A 22183-nucleotide genomic window follows, 5' to 3' on the forward strand; every position below is an offset into this window, starting at 1 on the left:
GATGAAATAAAACCCAGATCTGCTTCAGATGTTGGTTTACGTGCTGTATCAAAGAGTGCTGCAAAGAAAGATCCTGAACAGAAAACTGTATTCCCATCCACTAAAGCTAAACCAACAGTTAGACCTAAACCTTTATTGAATAAAGCAGACACCCAAAACCAAGATAAAATGGACATAAGCAGCTTGAGGCGTCAGCTTAGACCAACTGGACAGCTCAAAAATGGACTAAAGGGTTCAAAAAGTGAGGAATCCGAAAATCCACCAAGGACAGCCACTGAGATTGTTGATTGTCATCCAAGGAGAGGCTCATTGGAATTTCCAGCCACTTCTGTCAATTCTATAGTTTGTACAAGTAATAGTGAAAAATCTGAGGAAAGCATTGAATTAAAAAACATATATACAGCTACAAGCACCTACCAAAAGGTCTTAGATTCAGAAATCAGCTTTCCAGCTGGAGCCAAAGTAGAGGTTCTGGAAAAACAAGAAAGTGGATGGTGGTATATAAAATATAAAGACTCAGAAGGCTGGGCACCTTCACACTTCTTTGAACAGGGGGATGAAAAACAACAGGAAACCTCAACATCTGAAGCTGAATTGGCCAAATCTAAGAAAAATGAAAATAAATCAAACAGCCTAGAAAAGATAGAAAAGAGAGTTCAAGCTTTAAATACAATTAACCAAAGTAAAAGAGCTACACCTCCGGTGCCATCCCGGCCACCTGGTGGATTCTCTAAACCTCCAACACAAGGTAGCAATGTTGTTAAGTTGAGAAATGGGGTAAAACAAGTGGCTGTAAGGCCTCAGTCTGTGTTTGTTGCCACAGCACCCAAGGATAATAATATTTCTTGCCACTTACGCAGAAATGAATCATTATCTGCCACTGATCACCTAAGGACAGTTCGACGAAACTACTCTTTTAATACCATCAAATCAAAAACAAATGAAACGAAGGTAAAACTTGCAGATAAAGTTGAGACAGATAAAGCAGAATTGGACACTTCTGTAAAGTCCCCTCAAAGAAACGGAATACCAATATCCACTGTTCGACCAAAACCAATTGAAAAGTCTCAGTTTATTCATAATAACTTAAAAGACATCTACATCTCCATTGCCGACTATGACGGAGATGAGGAAACTGCAGGCTTCCAAGAAGGAGTTTCAATGGAAGTCTTGGAAAAAAATCCAAATGGCTGGTGGTACTGCCACATCCTCGATGGAGAAAAGCCTTTTAAAGGCTGGGTTCCCTCAAACTATTTAGAGAAAAAGAATTGAACAGACAACTCTATCTCTTTTCTAATGATCCAGGGCAATATTCCAGACCCTATTTGTCCTATTGATACTAATGGAAATGGGGTATTCATGGCAGGAACACAAAAACCCATATTTACATAACACTAATCACAATATGGTATCTTTTCAACCATTGTAAACAAACTGTTAGGTTATAATATGTTGCATATTTGGGAGTAACACACATATCAATGTTTACCTGGCAAATAGAATAAATCCTAACTCTTTTTAAACAAGAAGCAAAGACAAATAACATTGGATATGTTAATAAATAACACAGGGTATCATATCCCATCTACACACTTAAGTGTTTTATTTTTAATTTAATATGTATATTTGTGCCTTCAAAACAGCTTCTTAAGCACTACAAATACTAACAAATATCCAGGGAGCATTTGGCAATCTCCTTTATGCACAGACTTTCTTGACACTTTTCTGTTCTTTCGTTTACTGTACGCAAGGAGTAAAACAGATTTTTATTAATTTTTTTTTTTTTTTAACCAAGCAGGGATAAAAGACTTGCCATGTCTAAAAAAATTTTCTTTTTCTAAATGGTTGTATAACATGACATCTAATTTCAGATATTTTTTTGGTCACATTTGTATACATATTTGCTTAGTTTGGATGTGCAAAATCCCATTTACACGTTTGAATAACTACCAGCTTGTTTCACACCCTATTTGTAATTTGTATATATTGTTTTTTATAGTTGTGGATTACTAGAAAAACAATATTTAAAAACTTATAAACAAACTGAACAATGCAAAGCATTTAAATGGACATGATACTCAAATGTTAAAGCACTTGAAAGTGATGCAGCATAGCTGTAAAAAGCTGACTTGAAAATATCACCTGAACATTTCTATGTAAAAAAAGAAGATATTTTACCTCAAAATGTCCTAAGTATTCACACCCCACTGTAAAGAGACTTTAAGCAGCCAATCAGGATTATTGTCCCAGGACTTACAAGGGAGTGTGCATCTGGCATGTACAGGCAGGGTCATGTTATTTTCCTATTCAATTTAAGGAAGTTTACTATGAAATCTCACAAGATTTCAGTGAAATCTCTTGAGATCACATTAAAGCAATGCATGACCTCAGCACGGCTGATGCTGATTGGCTATTGTTTTTTGTTTTTTTTCCAACTTTCAGATGATAACTGTTCCTAGAGCACTTACTGCAGCTGAAGAAATAGTGAGGTAAAATATCTTCCCTTTTTACCTAGAGATGTTCAGGTGATATTTTCATGTCAGATTTTTAGTTATGCTGCATCAGTTTCAAGTGATTTAGAATATGAGTAGTATGTCTCTTTGATAACCCAAATGTATAAGTGGGATGAAAAACCCACCTTTTTGTAATTTAGCCATCTGTGGAGTTCAAGCTTCATGCACGCAATTTTAGAGCAAGTATTCAAAATCTTTTTTTTATTTAATAAAGGTGAATAATATTTATGTTCCTAATGTAAACCATCATTGTTTACCAGGCAAATGAAAAATAATTTCCACGTCCAAATTTGTACTTGTCCTAATGATTTGTTTCACAGTGGGGGGGGGGTAAACTTAGGTTTTGGTTGTTTAGCCATCTGTATATGTGTTTATGTATATATAAGTGTATATTTTAAACCAAAAGTGCTCAAAAAGATCTAGATTCATGTTGATTTTATGCCCATCTGTAGTATATCATTATTAAAAGATGCACGTGGTAAATACAAACAGAACATATGTCATTAAATAGTTTGCCACATCCTCGATTTACAATTTTTAATGGCTAAAATGAATAAAACTTTTTTGCAAAGCCAATGAGCATGGAATAATAGATGTAGGCCAAGCTTATTTATTACATTGGATTTATTGCAGACAGTGGTGATGCACAACAAATGGAAGATATCCCAACCACCATGGCCACCTACGCGTTTCACACTCACTGTAGGTTAACATGGTCATGTAGGTTTAATCTTAATATTTTAATGCCCTCGAAACAAGACAAACTGCAATCATGACATATGTTCTGTTTGTATTTACCACGTGCATCTTGTATAGCTAAAAGCTGCAGTCTTTATTAAGCCAATAGTTAAACCCACAAGAGATATGGAATATAATTGTACATGAATCTGATTCAACTTTATCTGGGCTTCAATAAGTCTTTATTGTAAAGGTGTAACTGCATAATGCACTCCGCTAATATATAAGGGTTATATCTCTCAGCTTTGTGATAGGATGATGCCGCATCATACAAAGCTGCTGTTTTTTTTAAACAAATGGAAGAAAACATTTAATTTAGTTTTGTTTGCCATAAAATGTCCACCCTTAAACAGAACGCCTGGTATAACCACTCAGTTGCTGATGTTTAGTTTCTATTGAGAGCTCTTGTTGGTTTTTTTAGAAGCACTATATAGTTCTGCTGGACAGTATTAAATAGAATAATTCATAGATTATCTGCTAGACTGCAGTACTAATTGTAGTAAGTTAGTTATTATTTTTTATTATTATTATTAATATAACTATTATTGTGTTACCAATAATGATAACGAAGTGGTTCATTATTTGAAAACTGATGCACTTTATCAATGACAGTTCACACTTAAGTGCATTATGAAAAAGTGCAGTGTATACAGTACTTAAAGCAGCATATATTTATAAAAAAATATTATTTATAATTATTTAAACAAAATAGTTATGTCTGTTTCACCAGTCTATTAAAATTTTATGTATTTTAATGCATTTTCATATATCAATTTATATGAGTTGGAAATTGATCTTTCACTGCTGGGAAATTTTATTCCAATAATATTATTCCCAGAGATGCCCATTAAATCAAATACTGTTGCTTAAAAAGGTCTGTACTTATAATTGAATTTTCTATCCATGAAAAATTAACATTAATAAAACTTAACAGTAACCTAAGAAGAGCTTAATTAAAAAAAAAAAAAAAACAATTATAAATACATTTTAAATTAAAAAAAAAACAACAAAATTAAATGTATCTCAGCCAATGGTCTGCACATAAACTCTGTTGTGCGTCTTGGTGTATAAAATGTCTTTTTTTAATCTGAAGGACTAATACTCTGAATAAGGGTTATATATAATGTACAAAACAGAATATTATACAATTACAAGTACAATTGATATATAGATTGATATATACTTAATTCTTTAAAAAAATCTACAGAAAATGTAATACTTGAAATTTTATAGTAAATATCCTATTCAGGAAAATATGACCCAGTTTTGTCAAAACTGACACTGTGATTATGGAATAATTTTGTAGTTTCATTTCTAAAAATGTCTCAATACAGTAGCTACGCTGAAAATTAAAAGTACTGTCTCAATAGTTCTGCTGTTAGTATAAATCTTAATCTGTATATAGAACAGCAAATAAACATCTAGTGAGATTCAATACCACACTTTTGAGGTTGACGTGAAACTGAGCTAGCTGAAATTGCATTATTTTTCTATAAAACAGAAAAAAAGAAAACACAGAAATATAAATGTATTGAAAATGTGAATTTTTGTTTTTGCTGTATACTGCAACTTTATTGATAATGAGCACTTCTGAGTTCGTTATTGACTGTTATACAATGCCTGATATTTTTTATATATATATTTCATGCTTGATTTCTATCTCATAATAAATATTTTAAGCAAGTTGTTGCTTGCTCAGAAAATTAAAGGGCAACATTATTTTTTCTACAAATTATTATTAAAGGGAAATTGCACATTTTTCTTTGTTCCACATACAAAAGGTAATTTTAAATTTATTACAGTTTTTTTTTTTAACACTCATGTGCTGAATAAACCTACTTTTTTAGTTGTCAGCCTTGTGGCAGCTTGTAGGTATCAACCAACGCAGGGTTGTCTGTATTAACATATTAGTAATAGATTTTTAGGTATTATAAAGATTTCTTGCTATTTTCTGTGTACATTTGAAAAAAAAAACATTTTACCTAATGTTTTAGGCAAAAGAAAAAACGATTGTTCTTTTGTGTTTATTGTGGAAAATGTTTTCCCACAAAGACCCTTCTATTTACTGTATAATCAATTCACAAAGGTCTAATTTTAGACCAACTGTATGTTGATGTCGTTGAAGTCAGATGTTCACTAAAGACAAGCTGGTCGAAAGACCTTTTGTTTACAGGCATCTAAATAAAGTTTTCAATTTAACAGACAAATAGGTTCCCAATTGGTCAGGTCATTTTTAGCTTTTAATTGTCAGCAGGTAACCAAAATGTTAAAAAAAAAAAAAAAATTGTGTGTTGATTATATTACTAATACACAGAGTTTAATTTCTTATGCCTGAAGGAAACTGACACAATGAGGCCTATTTATTAAAGGTCTGTCGGACCTGATCCGACAGTGCGGATCAGGTCCAACAGACCTCGCTGAATGCTGAGAGCAATACGCTCTCCGTATTCAGCTTAGCACCAGCAGCTGCTGCTTGTGAGCTGCTGGTGCAACGCCGCCCCCTGCAGATTTGCGGCCAATCGGCTGCCAGCAGGAGGGTGTCAATCAACCCGATCGTACTTGATCAGGTTGAATTGTGTCGATCTCTGTTCGCCTCATCAGAGCAGGCAGACAGATTATGGAGCCGCGGTCTTTAGACCGCGGCTCCATAATGTGCGTTTCTGGCGAGTCTAAAGACTCGCCAGAAACACGGACCCTCAAGCTCCATTCGGAGCTTGATAAATGGGCCTCATTATGTTTATGGTGAGTTTAAAGAATATTGAAGGGGTTAAATTGATTAATGCACTAGTAGGATAAAAATAAACTTTCCATTTTAAAGGGACTCAGAAAATTGTAGTAGGAGGATGGAGTGGATTCTGTGTATAGAACCCTGAAGCTTCTACATGATGCACAGTGATTGGTTGATGTGCAAGAGCTTATTTAAATCTATCTAATTGGCAGAGGAAGTAAAGTATACAGCATTCAACAGGTTTTTCAAAGGCTGTGTCCTTGAACTTCAAAACAATTCATGTTTTCTAACAAAATTACAGGTTTTTAAAGTTTTCTTTTTATGCAGATCTTTTAAAATGCAGTGAATATCTTATTCAAAAATAAAAATTTTTTTTAGATTTTTAAGGCAAAGTGTCAGAAAGTGCATGAATATGGGCATTACAACTCACTAACTGTGGAGGAAAATTCTTACAGAAAAATTTGGTTTATTCAGCACATAAAAATATTTTTTTCAAAAACAAAGCACATATTTAGATGTAAGAACCATTTTTTTGAGTAGCCTGTAACTAAGACCATCCTGAATCTTAAAACTGCAGTTTGTTTCCAAATAAAACATAACTCAAATTTTTAGCAGCACAGGTTTAACTTATCTCTTTGTCTCAACCAATTATTCATAGATAAAATACAGCAAAAAGTTTTAACATTTTCACAATACATTGTTTTCTGATTCAGTCCAACCTGTAGACTGTGACAAAATACTGTACAAAGATATGTATAAAGATAGATGGATTTTATAATTGGCAAAATCCAATGGATCACAATACCGGCTTTGTAATATTTTTTATATAAATGTAAAAAGATACAAAATAATTTGCCCTGATGCATCCAAAAGACAGTATTTTACTGTATTACTGTTTTTTGTTTACTTAATAAAACCATATTCTTATGCTTGATCAGTTGGTCAGTCAGTGAGCAGCGATTTCCTTGGTATACCACATTTTCAATATTATTTTAACATATTTAGTTGCTGCTGTTTTATTAGTAAATGCAAATATATTTGTTCATTTTAATGTCTCCTTAAAGGGATAGTATAGTCAAAATTAAACTGTAATGATTCAGATAGAGCATGACATTTTAAGCAATTTCCTAATTTACTCCTGTTATCAATTTTTCTTTGTTCTCTTGGTATCTTTATTTAAAAAAGCTGGAATGTAAGCTTAGAATCCTGCCCATTTTTGGTTCAGAATCCTAGTAGCACTTTCTGATTGGTGTCTAAATGTAGCCATCCAATCAACAAGCGCTACCCAGGTGCTAAACCAAAAATGGGTCGGCTCTTAAAGGGACATGAAACCCCAATTTTTTTTTCATGATTCAGATAGAGAATACAATTTTAAACAACTTTCCAATTTACTTCTATTATTTAATTTGCTTCCTTCTGTTGTTATCCTTTGCTGAAAGGTTTATCTAGGCAAGCTCAAGAGCAGCAGAGAACCTATGTTCTAGCTGTTGATTGGTAGCTGAATATATATATTGATTGTGATTGTCTCACCCATGAGTTCGGTTAGAAACCATTAATGCATTGCTGCTCCTTCTCCAAATTATACCAAGAGAATGAAACAATTAGATAATAGAAGTAAATTAGAAAGTTGTTTAAAATTGTATCCTCTATCTGAATAGTGAAAGAAAATATTTGGGTTTCGTGTTCCTCTAAGCTTACTTTCCAGCTTTTTTAATTAAAGATTCCAAGAGAATGAAGAAAAATTGATAATAGGAGTAAATTAGAAAGTTGCTTAAAATTGCATGCTTTTTTTGAATCATGGCAGTTTATTTTTGACTAGACTTTTCCTTTAAAGTTGATTTTGTTTTATTTAGTACATTTTAAAACAGGGCATTTTTAAACATGTTATAGTTTTTAAAGGGTGTTCCTGAGCTGAAAAAAAATGCATATTTTGTTTTTATGCTTCTGGGTTTTGTCCCACTATCAAAAAGAACTGTGGGTATTGTCCTTATAAGCCAGTAAGCTACTATACCACAGACTAGCTGTGCACAACCATGCATTTGCGGTTTGTGTCATAATAAACCATTTTTATTTTGGTATGCAAAAATATTTTTAACACTCAAATAGTGCTTTTTTCATATGCATGACATAATTTGTTGTGTTCAATGTCCCTTTAATTGTAATCAGTTGGAGAAACAAGCTGTGTGAGAAAATGATACTGAAACCTAGTGACTCATTTGCTATTTGTTTAAGAAATATCTTTCTAACTTTTTTTAAAGGGATAGTCTAGTCAAAATTAAACTTTCATGATTCAGATAGAGCATGCAATTTTAAGCAACTTTCTAATTTACTCCTATTATCAATTTTCTTAGTTCTCTTGGTGTCTTTATTTGAAAAAGCAAGAATTTAAGCATAGGAGCCGGCCCATTTTTGGTTCAGCACCTGGGTAGCACTTTCTGATTGGTGTCTAAATGTAACCACCAATCAGCAAGCACTACCCAGGTTCTGAACCAAAAATGGGCCGTCTCCTATGCTGACACTCAAATAAAGATACCAATAGAGCGAAGAAAAAATGATAATAGGAGTAAATTAGAAAGTTGCTTACAATTGCATTCTCTATCTGAATCATGAAAGTTTAATTTTGACTAGGCTATCCCTTTAATTGCATGAAAGAGATCTACTTTTATAATTACTCTTATCTAAAACTTTCTTTTCTCATCACTAGAATGACGACGGCATTATATAACATATATAATCACTTTCAGATTTTAGAGCTGCATACTTTTACTGAATACATACACATATATTTATATATATATATATATATATAGAGAGAGAGAGAATATGCTTTTTTTTAAAGAAAAGCAGTGCTATAGCTTTTATCATATATGAATCACAAGGGAATATCATAAGGCGTACAGTAGCCATGTGCTTAATATTTTTATTAACAGAGTAGAAATAGTGTACCTTGTTTAATTTTAGAAAGCTTTTAATAACCTGCATTATTATATTACTTTTAGGTTTTTGTTGATACATATAATTATAAAAAAAAATTAAGATCTTAATGGAAGCAAAAAAAAAAAATTCAATAAAAGGTTATGTGCAATAATGAAACGTTTATATTTGAATTACAGGCTCCTCATCTAGGACTTTTTGGGGTTTAGTGATTTAAGATGTTATTGGGCTAATTGGAAATACATGTCAGCCCAATCACAGCCAAATGACGTACCCCAGCAAGTGGTGAGCTCAGTGTGAGAGTTCTATTCTGTAAATGCACTCAGGAAACAATGAAAAAAGAGCAATGCATTTTATGTGGATCAAGATTCACAAATGATTAAAGGACAGGCCTTAAAGGGACAGGTGCATTAATTTCCCAGTTGCTTGGTCTTTGTATTTATTCTAAATAGGACGTTTGCAGCATTTTAGAACTAAAGAGCACTGTATCCTCTTGTAAAATAAATTGTACAATTTATAGAAGGAGGAATAAATAATAATTAATTTTACAACTTATAGTGATATTCAAATGCATAGCAGTAACTGCACAAAAATTATAACATTTATGTAGGCACTCCCGAGATCCCTGTGTTTTTAAATAAACATATTTGAATCTGAATTGAATTCATCACCTAAGTCAAGTTTTGTCTTTAAATTTCAGAAGTAGCCTGGAATTGTATAGTTAAGCCATCTAAACAAAATACACTTGCACTAAAAGAGGCAGACTTTAGCTGGCAGCTTTCCTGACTTATACTAGCAGAAATAAACACTAGTAACTTCAACAAATTTACCTCAGTTCAAGCAATGGTCAGAGGCTGTAAAGGTTTACAATTTTAACCCAGCATGGCATTACATGTGTCTAAAAAGACTTCAAAAGCTAGGGCACTATATTTACAAAAGAACGTTTTTTTTTATCAACTGGAGTTTTGTTGTAATCACTTGAATTTTTTTATATAAATATATATATTTTTTTTTTCTTGGTCTAAGGGCAGTGGAAAAGAAAAGCTTGTCTTCTATTTAAAGTATACCATGAAATCGCAAAAGATTTTTCTATATGAAGCGACGCATCTTGCATTAAAATCTGAAAATATTTTAACAGCTGATATGTTACGGCAGAAAATTAATTGGTTATTATATATGACGCATTTGGTAACAGTCATTATTTAGCTGATACCTTGAAAAAAGTCACGGAGGAATTTTATGTTGTTGGCTGTTATATTAATAGTGATTACATAAAATATTATGTACATTGGAGAAATTACTATAATCATTTTCTAATAGCCTTTTTTGTACTGTCAAATTGTAAACAGCCAATTTACTCTGTTGGTAAAACTGAAAACAGAAAATGACGTAGCTTTTTTAACTTACAAATAATCATCAGTCATGTAGACATATAATTTTCGGATTTGATGTTGGGCTGGTCCCAAATTGCTTTTTTTTTAATTTTTACTTATTGTTTTCCATACAATTTAGCAGGTTCTAATTTAAGAGTGCAATTCATTTTCAATTGTGTTCACACTGGCATTAACAAATCTATCTTGAACAGCTCAAACCACTGTCCTGAGTTGAGTTTCCTGTTAATTTAAAGTAACAGTAAAAACCACTTTTTACCATTTTAATTTGTGGCTTAATTGTTAAAAAAAATCTTTGTGCTTCCTTTTATAGTCTTATATTTAAATAGGAATTAGTCCTTGAAGGTGAAGAATAAAGAACTTGCAGCATTAACGAATTATTAGAACAAAAAATATGTAATTGGCAAGTAAGAAAAATGTAAATGAACTGGAATTTTAGGAATAATATTGATACATTACACACACAAAACGGTAGCTATCCATTCCTTGTGACTTTGAATAAAACAGAAAAATAATTAAATCTGTAAGGTCACACTTAGGTAAAAAGGAATACATATGTTTACTATTAGTTCAAGAATCTTTTAATCAGCTTGAAAAAAAGCACAAAAGTTCAATACTAGGGCAGGCTGGCAGATTGGTCTAGAAAATATCTGTTTTGACTAACATTACCTTTTTATGAGAAAAAAACATAGGCTTGTATTGCAGACAGGAATTTAACATTTTTGTATATTTACATTTAAAAAGTCTGTATTTTTTCATCTTTGAAACAAAATAATTACTAGAATTATACTTGTTTCAAGGATTTTGTTTAAGCTTCTGGATGTGCCTATGTTTAATAGTTACATGGAAGATGCAATAGAATACAAAATGTAAACTTAAATCTAAATATGTGGCTGTAATTTACATCAAAGTGTTACCTTTTTTATAATCATTTAAATTACATTCTAGACTGCAAATCTGCAAACATTTAATACAAATTTGTTAATTTAGTTTTGCCATAAAACAGGCAGGGAGCACTAACATTTTGTATTAGTTCATTGGTTTGTTTAATGTACTAAATTTGTTTAGTTAATGGATGAATATCAAACAAAGTTAGCTTAAATTTGTTATTTGTTTGCAAAAAAGATTTTGCACACATCTGCTAAATTCTATAAATTTATCCTATAAGTATTTCAACATAGATAATGTTGCACAAATAGCATCTTCCTATACTGTTCCACATAAGGATATCAGAAGAAGTTTAATAATAAAATCCTTTAACATAACAGAATATTTTATATTCAGGCAAGAATGTCTCCTTTTATATTTGTTTCTAAATGAATATAATTTGTTTTCATGACACAGCTGTTAAAGGGACACTAAACCCAATTTTTTTTCTTTCATGATTCAGATAGAGAATACAATTTTAAACAACTTTCCAATTTACTTCTATTATGTAATTTGCTTCATTTTTTAGATATCCTTTGTTGAAGAAAGAGCAATCACACGAGGCATCTATGTGCAGCAACCAATCAGCAGCTACTGAGCCTTTCTAGATATGCTTTTTAGCTAAGAATATAAAAAAAATGAAGCAAATTAGATGATAGAAGTAAATTAGAAATTGGTTTAAAACTGCATGCTCTTTCTAAATCATGAAAGAAAAAATTTGGGTTTCATGTCCCTTTAAACTAATGTCTGACATTCCATTTTAAATGTCCATGTTTGGAGGGAGAACCAGTTGAATCTGTAGAGAGTGAATCGTATAATATAATTGGATTCAGGTGGTTTTCTTTTTTAATATGCTCCTCCTTTGTTTATCATTGAGAAATAAAATCTAAGCATAATTCATGGAGTATAGACAGTGTATTGATAGATATTTATCAGCATTTGATCTTGTTTCAAGCATAGCGACTTTAAAGATTACATGAGCATTAATATTGCTGAACCAAGCATGGTCACAAATGAATGATGCTGTTGATATTTTGTATAATATGCTTTCCGGCTTCAATTCTAAAAGATTTTACAGCAATTATCCTACAACACTGACTAAGGGACATTTTTATATTGCTTAAACACCATATTGCTGATGTCATTGCTAATTTCTGAATATTGTTTAACTAGATAAATTTGCATTCTTTAGATATACAGCACAAAGCTGCAGGCTTATTTTTTTTTATATATAAAAGAGTGTGTCTTTTATTAAAAACATATGTTTTTTGTTTTACACTGTGATATCAAGATAACTGTAAGCCACGTGTAAGCCCAGACTTGCGTCATGTGCAGTACACTGTATCAAATGCCATATAACACAGCTGTTCTGTTGTAGAATGCATAAGATTGTAAATCAGAAAAAAAATATAGAGCAGAGTTCTTTTGATGTTTTGTTAACTACGTCATAGTTATTTTTTCCGGTATTAACTAATGGTAAAACGGATTACATTTACTAAACTTGATTCCTGTTTAATATTGTAGTAGAAAGATTGTTCAGTCAATGGGCCCCATTTTACAAATCTTCAATCAGCGGTTTCAATATGTCCGCTGAACCTCGCTGCGGCGATTACACATCCAAATTTAAAATTGATAAAAAATAAGGCTTAATACGCTCACGTCAACAAAGCCGCGAGGATCAGCGGTCTGATAACTTTAAAGCATCAGTGGCGCGAATACTTCAATTTATCATTTGTTGAACACAAAAAACAGATCCGATATGAATCACATGATGCATTTCATTTCTACTTTTCCTTGGCTCCACCTTTTTTTCTCCAAAATGTTATTATAATTGATCATTTTATGAGAATATTTTAGCATCGCCATTTTACAGTATTGGAGGTTTTTTGTACTATAAATTTTAATATATCTAATGTTTAATTACTACACCTTATATGTTGTTATATGGTGTATTTATCTTGCATTAACAGCTTTACAATTACAAACGTTTTATTTGATGCATTTTGAGGCAATATTATTGTGACAATTTGTACATGAGTTTGGAAGATAAAGGGACATTAAACACTAAATAAATTGTATACGCATATTATTGAGGTTATTCCCCGCATCCCTCTAGTTATGGGCACATCCCATTTTTCCTCTGGTGTTTGCTAGTTTAATGCTTGCAAATTAAGACTCTAGTCCAACGCGTCGTTTGATGCACCCACAAACAAGTTGAAAGTATAATATCTTAATTCGGTCAAATCTACCTATTGATTTTGCACTATTCCAATTAAATTACGGAGTAACCGAGTTTCAGCGAATGTTGATCGTTGCAACGGAACAATTTTGATTTTTTTTATAAATTGACAACATGATAACTTCTGAGTATCTTATTTTTCGTGATTTGACGCTTAATTATGGCTAGTTTTCAGTTGAAGCTTTCATAAATGGGGCCCAATGAATTTAGACGTGTAGCGATATTGTTAAAGAGAAGAAAGTTTTGGTGAAAAGAGAATGTTTTTGTAAGTGTTTACTGCTTCGTAGAGTATGGAAGAATTCTGGAGTTTTTAATAAATTTATATTGAGTTGGATAAAAGACATGTTTGTATGAAGGTTTGCGAAAAGTTGCATAAGAAAGACGAAAGCGGAAATCAAGTTAGTTTTGAGTTAAGAGAATGAATCATATACTATAAAACAAGAGCAGTGATTGGGAAAAGTTAATACACCCAAATTTATTGTACAATTTGGGAAAACAAAATAAATTACCTTTGAAGTTAGATGCATAATATCCTGCAAATAGTTATAATTTACAAATAAGTGTCTAGATGAATATAAATCTGCTTAGCTATTATTTTTAAGACATTAGATTTTTTGTGTGTCAAAAAAATTATTTAGCTTCTTCTTTCATGTGTTTTTATTTTAAATATTATAGAGCATAATACGGTCTGATTTAATTTTTAGACCAGTAAAGAATCAGGTACCAACAATTACAAAAAATACCCTTGTAACACAATTCCTGCATAACTGGTATGGGTAACAAAGGATTAATCCATTCTGACAAATGGATTTTTATACAATAAATTATACAATAAATTGTACACAGTCAATTTAAAACTATATTGAGTATTAAAATAAAACTTTTTTTTTAATTTTCAGAAATAAAGCATAATTTAGATGTTGCTCATTCAGGATATTTTCACCATATCCCAGTTCTGTTTTATTGGACCAAAGAGGTGCTATTGATTTTATATTTTGTGATATTTATGTTAAATTTAAAGTGCAAGGAAATTCTATACCATTAAAAACATACATTTGCATTTTTAAATTTTATAAACAATATATTATGTATTGGTTAATTTAGCTGGTATATTGAACTGTTTATGGGGTTTAGAAATGATTCTACATAGTTGAAAGCTTGGAAACTGTAAGATATGATTTGTCAGTTTTTATATTTTGTTTATGTTTACATTGCATCTTATATTTCTCTAAAAAATAAAGTTTTGATTTTTTTTTTGAGAATGGCTTGTGTTGGTAAATCATTTAAGTGTTATATATGTAATAATAGTTTAATTGTGTTATTTTACAGATGTAAAATATTCATAAGTGATAGTAGTAGTGGACTTCAAGGGAAGGTATCTTATCGTAGACCACACAAACATTTGAAACAGAATTGATGTTTCAGTATGACTAGATCAAATGAGTAATGATATTAAAAAGCTGGGTATTGAATAGATTAGTGGGATCTAAAATTTAACATCACAAAGTGCATAATTATGTATTTAGGGGACAAAACCCAAGAAATGTTAATTATATACTCAAAAGTACATAAATGACAGCAACAAGAGGAATGGGATTTGGGAAAGTCATTATGAGTCTTAGTTATAAAGGGAAAATGTAATACCAGGAGAAAACAATAAAGTATATATACAACTTTATATACTATATAGATGTCATCGTGAATATTGTGCACAGTTCTGCAGTCTCTGTCTATAGAGGGATGTAAACAATGTATAAAATACTCAAAATAAGGCTACTAAATTATTAAGTGTTCTAAAAAAATATATTTTACTTGGAAAGAGTTCATGTCCTTAGTATGTATTAGTGGAACAAAAAGATGTTATATAATAGAAGCCATATTGGACTTTTCTTTAAATATTGTACAGATCAGATCAGTGTTCTCATAATTATAAATCTGTTGCTTGGGCCTAAAATAACACCAAATGGAGAGAGGTGGGGAAAGATGCAGATGGCATGAAAAATCAAATGATAAGGATGATGGGTATAGAGGTGCAGGAATAGAATGTAAGGTGCACCCAGGGGATAATACAATGCCAACTACACTTTTGTCTATCATAAGGTCCAACAAAAAAAACTATTACCTGCGCACAATGTCCAAAGTTAAATGAAAAAAGGGTTTTTAGTATTAGTTTTTTGGTCAAATCAAGTAATCTCATCTGCCATCTGGGCAACCTATACTGAATATCTCTAACAAGAACAAGAAGTGAACTGATTTAAGCATAAAACATTTAACCCAGTTCAGGGACATACAAGTCTGTTAAGTGATTCTACCAGAACACCATAGGATAGCTGCAGGAAAAGACATATTTGTGGAGGAGAGCCAGGAATCTGTCATTACTTCCAGATTGAATGATAGTGCACTACTATGGCCACAAAGCAGATATCACTTGAGTATGCTTTCTGTTGGCCAATCAACCTCAGCATGGAACATAAATAGGTGAATGAGATGAAATCTGTCAGGTGAGATATAGATGGTTCCACTGCGCAACATAACAACAAGAAGTATTAAATCGTTGCCAGTTGGTTTTCAAGGTTGCACATGCTAAAGACTATAACCAAATAAACAGTTACAATAGAGTATAATGAACCAAAGGGTTATGCTAACATGATAGTATTTCCTGTGCAGAGACCATATGTATGTAATGTAGTACGCAATAGAGACAATCACAAAAGCGCTGCTAGTCTCATGGCAAAATATCAAATATGCAGATAACATTGGAATTATATATGTAGCAATATATATGAGAGAAAACAATGTAATTGTTCTCCAAATGTATCTAAAAAATATAACAAATCAATGAGGTAACAAGTCAGAAAGTCTCAGTTAAGTGCAACATAATAAAAAGAGACAGTCATGTATACTCTCTTAAAGATATAGTTCCACATTTAAATATTCTCCAATTTTATTAAATGTTAATATGTTGCCTTAAAGTAATGGTAAATCCAAGTGTATAACAAATGCTAGGATTTACCATCACTAAAAATCAAAGGGAGTTTAAGTGATCAGCTCTAAAAAAAAAAAGGGGGGGGTGCTAAACTCACCCTTTCTGTGCCGTTGCACATCGCTAATGAGGTGCTGCTTGCATCTCTGAACCAATAGCCGTGCATGCATACAGAACCCTGTTAGTTGACACGTACGGCTATTGGTTCAGAGGTGCAAACGTTTACCATCTTAAGGGGGATCAGTCCAATCAAACTGATAAACAGAATATGCTTGTGTGTTGGGGAGAATACTGCCACAAATGGTCTTTAATGTGGAAAAAAATTCTATATGGCCTTATAATAGAACTTCCTCTTGGGGACCTTATTATCAGCCATGTGGTGGTAATTAAAATGTTGAATGAGCAGATAAAGGGGTTTGCAGCTCCTAAGGGATGTGTTCTGAGAGCACCATCATTTCTAGATAAGCCCCAAATAAAGACAGAAACTCACACCACAGCAAAAGTACACTATACTTCAACCTTTAGGAAGAGCTTGAATCCTACTTGCTTCAGGATCAATGGCAAGTGTAATACTCGTATAGTCCCTCGACTTACCGGTATCTCCTATGACAATGGAATTCCAGATGCCTCCTGGGGATCAAGATATATAAGTCTGTAGGGAAATAAGTCCCCCAGTTTGCTAGTATCTCATCAGAATGAGAGTTATGGGAGCCTTCTGGGGACAAGAAATGTAATATAGTGTGTTTATCATAGGGTTCACTCTTGCCTGTGGCGAGTATTAAAGAAACCCAAACATTTTCTTTTATGATTCAGATAGAACACACAATTTTAAACAACTTTACAATTTACTTCTATTATTAAATTGTCTTTGTTTTCTTGTTATTTATTCAAAAGCAGGAAGGTAAGTTCAGGAGTGTGCACGTGTCTGCACTCTAGCACTATATATGGCAGCAGTTTTGCAACAATGTTACACATTAGTAAGAGCACTTGATGGCAGCACTATTTCCTGTCATGTAGTGATCCAGACGTACACGCTACCTATTTAGATATCTCTATAACAAAAAATAACAAGCACAGAGCAAATTTGATAATAAAAGAAAATTGGAAACTTTCCTATTCTCTATCTAAATTATGAAAGAATAATGTGGGTTTCATGTCCCTTTAAGTATAGCTATTTATGTATCCTAATCTATGTTAAACCTTCTATTGAGCTAAATATCATAAGTAAAATTAGTGGTCATGAATCATGAGTCAAAAAAGGTAACAGTGTAGCAATATCCCCAAAAAGAAGTATTTGCACTTCTATAAGGTACATTTAACCTATTCCTCTCTTAACCAGATCCCATAAAGCAATCAATTCCTGCAATCTGGATTTTGCCCTCATCACTCCACAGAGACAGCAATCGTTAAGATTACCAACGACCTACTCACAGCAAAAGCCAAAGGCCACTTCTCTCTGCTTATCCTCCTTGATCTGTCTGCAGCCTTTGATACTGTTGACCACTCTCTTTTGCTCCAAACCCTCCTACTCTTCGGCATTTGTGACACAGCCCTCTCGTGGTTCTCTTCCTACCTGTCTAACCTTACCTTTAGTGTAGCCTTCTCTGGGGCTTTCTCTGCCCCGTTACTGCTTTCTGTTGGGGTTCTGAAAGGCTCTGTCCTTGGTCCCCTTCTCTTCTCAATCTACACATCATCATTAGGTTCCCTAATAAAGTCCCACGGGTTTCAATATCATTTGTATGCCGACAACACTCAAATCTACATTTCTGCTCCAGACCTATCTCCTTCTTTGCTAACCCGTGTCACTAACTGTCTTTCACACATCTCCTCCTGGATGTCCTCTGACTACCTTAAGCAAAATCTCTCCAAAACTGAGTTACTTATTTCCCCCTCTTCTGCTAAAATCTCCACTCCCCATCTCTCTAACTGTCGACAACTCCATTATTACCCCTATTCCGCATGCCCAATGTCTTGGGGTCACACTTGACTCAGATATTTATTTCACTCATCACATTCAGGCCTTGGCTAAATCCTGCCGCTTCCACCTTTTTTTTTTTTTTTTTTTTTTTAATTTTCTTTATTTCATAATTGACATCATACAATATTGTAAATACAAAAAGGACAACAAAAAAACTCTTGTATGGCAGATATTCATTTTACCTAGCCATAACCATACAGTCTAACTTCTATAACACACACAGTGCAACAGAAAAACAGCGGCCTATTGCTGACGGTAATACCATCACATGAACATCACCTTAAATTTGCAATGGTAAATTAATAATAAGACATAATAACTCATAATCATAATACCGCATATATTTCTAAGGTTCTTACCATCACCTTACATCCTATTTGTTTCTTTATTGAAATGGCTCATATAAGACTTATGTCTTACTTCCCTCCCATTAGCCAACAGGAAGGGGGAGGGAGGGGGAACAGCCCGAGGAGAGAAAAAAAAAAAAGAAAACCAGGGAAAAAGAGAAAGAAAGAAAAGAAGGGGTAAGGGTGAAGAGGGTCCCTATTCGTTTATGAACCAGTTCATCGGGAGCATCCCTTGTTCTAGTTGGCCTTGAACCCAGCTAGAGTTTTTAAAAGGGAGAGAAAGCTGGCGTTGTGCACTTGAAGATAAGGAGCAGATATAGCACTTCCATTTACTGTAGAACCTAGCAATTTGTTTGGAATTGGGATTTTTCAGACTGAGCTGTTCCATGACAGTATGATACTGAATATTGCTGAGGAACTCTGTAAAATGTGGTCCTTTCTTACTCTTCCATGACTTTAACATTAAGTTCCTACCAACCAATATAAGTAGATTTATAAATCTTGTATTTGTCACTTCCACTGAATATTTGCAGAGAAAAAGGACCTGTAGCAAGTCAACCTTGAATCAAATTCCTAAAATCTTGGAACCCCAAAATGTAACTTTTTGCCAAAATTGATAGATTTTGGGACATGACCAAAAACAGTGTACAATATCCGCTCCCACAGAACCACATCTAGAGCAGGTTCCTTGCCCCTGTGCCCACCTTGCCACTCTATTTGGTGTCAGATAAGCCATATTTAATCATTTCAGATGTGATTCTTTAAAACTAATTAGGACTGTTGCTTTTGAAGCCAGCCTCGTACTGTGATTTAAAACTTCAGTATTTACATTAACTTTGATGCTATTCCATTTTTCTTGAATGTCCATAATATTGCTTTCACCGGCTAGATTCATTAGTGCCTTATTTGTCTGAGAGATGGTCTTCACCCCCTCCTGATATTTCATGATCACAACCCCCAATTCTCCAAAGTCTAAGTCCGAACCTGTTTTCTGTTTTAAGTCCCCGATCCAATGTCTAACCTGGAGATAGGCGTAGAAATGAGCTCTAGGGAGATTATATTCCTGTGCCAATGTTAGATAGTTTTTTGTTATCAAGGTTTTCTTTTCGCACATTTGTGCTACGAACTTTAATCCCTTTTCTGCCCAAATTCTATACACTGAAGCACCCATTCCAGGAGCAAAATCCGGGTTACCTACTATCGGGAGGAATTCTGATTTAGCATAATTTGCCTTCAATTTCCCACACACTTGTTGCCACACGCGTATAATATCTTTAAAGGTGTACAGCCAAGCAATGTTACTCGTGAGCTTGGCCACCGGGTAATGAAGGATTGCTTGTGTCGCAAATGGTGAGATCATGCTAGATTCTATTTCGTAGAATGTAACCCTCTCTTCGTCCGCAATCCAATCTAGAGCATATTTGCAGAGGGTAGCATAATTATAAAACGTCACATTCGGGCAGGCCAGACTGCCGTATCTCTTTGGTAGAGTCAATTTGTAAATAGATATACGTGACTTTTTACCCCTCCATAAAAATCCTATCAAGATATCTAACGTCTTTTTTATACAGAAGTAACGGAATATTTTGAAGAAATTACAGTAACTTTGGAAATAAGACCACCTTAATCAACATAATACGCGCCGTCAACGAAAGAGGGAGGCCTCCCCATATCTGTATTTTATCTGCTATTGCTCTAAAACACTGTACATAATTTAGCTTGTACCATAATTTGGGATTCCGGGCCAATACGATTCCTAAGTATTTGATCTGCTCAACTTCCTGGAAAGGGTGTGGTATGTGGTTAGTGGACTTACGTACCCATAGAAGTTCTGATTTCTTCTGTTAAGTGTGATCAGTCCACGGGTCATCATTACTTCTGGGATATTACTCCTCCCCAACAGGAAGTGCAAGAGGATTCACCCAGCAGAGCTGCATATAGCTCCTCCCCTCTACGTCACTCCCAGTCATTCTCTTGCACCCAACGACTAGATAGGATGTGTGAGAGGACTATGGTGATTATACTTAGTTTTATATCTTCAATCAAAAGTTTGTTATTTTAAAATAGCACCGGAGTGTGTTATTATCTCTCTGGCAGAGTTTGAAGAAGAATCTACCAGAGTTTTTGTTATGATTTTAGCCGGAGTAGTTAAGATCATATTGCTGTTTCTCGGCCATCTGAGGAGAGGTAAACTTCAGATCAGGGGACAGCGGGCAGATGAATCTGCATAGAGGTATGTAGCAGTTTTTATTTTCTGACAATGGAATTGATGAGAAAATCCTGCCATACCGATATAATGTCATGTATGTATACTTTACACTTCAGTATTCTGGGGAATGGTACTTCACTAGAATTACACTGTAAGAAATACATAAAGCTGTTTAATAACTAGAGATTATGTTTAACGTTTTTGCTGGAATGTAAAATCGTTTTCATTTACTGAGGTACTGAGTGAATAAATGTTTGGGCACTATTTTTCCACTTGGCAGTTGCTTAATCTGTTTTCTGACAGTTTCTGTTCTCCCTCACTGCTGTGTGTGAGGGGGAGGGGCCGTTTTTTGGCGCTTTTACTACGCATCAAATATTTCAGTCAGCAACTCATTGTATTCCCTGCATGATCCGGTTCATCTCTACAGAGCTCAGGGGTCTTCAAAACTTATTTTGAGGGAGGTAATTTCTCTCAGCAGAGCTGTGAGAATTATAGTTTGACTAAGATAAAAAACGTTTATTCTGTAATTTGTTTCCTGCTTTCAGAATTTGTTATCTTTGCTAATGGGATTAAACCTTTGCTAAAGTTGGGTTATTTACAAGGATTGAGGCTATAACTGTTTCAATTTATTAATTTTCAACTGTCATAGATCTTCTGTGCTTCTTAAAGGCACAGTACGTTTTAATATTATTCTAATTGAATTGTATTTCCAAGTTACAAGTTTATTTGCTAGTGTGTTAAACATGTATGATTCAGAGGATGATACCTGTGTCATTTGTTGCAATGCCAAAGTGGAGCCCAATAGAAATTTATGTACTAACTGTATTGATGCTACTTTAAATAAAAGTCAATCTGTACAAATTGAACAAATTTCACCAAACAACGAGGGGAGAGTTATGCCGACTAACTCGCCTCACGTGTCAGTACCTACATCTCCCGCTCAGAGGGAGGTGCGTGATATTGTAGCGCCGAGTACATCTGGGCGGCCATTACAAATCACATTACAGGATATGGCTACTGAGGTTTTGGCTAAATTACCAGAGCTAAGAGGTAAGCGTGATCACTCTGGGGTGAGAACAGAGTGCGCTGATAATATTAGGGCCATGTCAGACACTGCGTCACAGGTGGCAGAACATGAGGACGGAGAGCTTCATTCTGTGGGTGACGGTTCTGATCCAAACAGACTGGATTCAGAT

The 22183-nt window shown here is 33.6% G+C and overlaps 1 protein-coding gene across 4 annotated transcripts in view; it reads left to right on the forward strand.

The window, feature by feature from the left end:
• SH3PXD2A (SH3 and PX domains 2A) overlaps window positions 1-14732 on the forward strand; it is a 754429-nt gene extending 739697 nt beyond the window's left edge. For all 4 annotated transcript variants that reach the window (XM_053692438.1, XM_053692436.1, XM_053692437.1 and 1 more), the window contains one exon: window positions 1-14732. This exon is cut by the window's left edge and continues 654 nt beyond it. In XM_053692438.1, coding sequence (XP_053548413.1) covers window positions 1-1272 — 1272 coding nt within the window. In that variant the 3' untranslated portion in view covers window positions 1273-14732.
• The last annotated feature ends 7451 nt before the right edge of the window (window positions 14733-22183 follow it).

Source organism: Bombina bombina, chromosome 9, assembly GCF_027579735.1.
Source record: "Bombina bombina isolate aBomBom1 chromosome 9, aBomBom1.pri, whole genome shotgun sequence".
Lineage (NCBI taxonomy): Eukaryota > Metazoa > Chordata > Amphibia > Anura > Bombinatoridae > Bombina > Bombina bombina.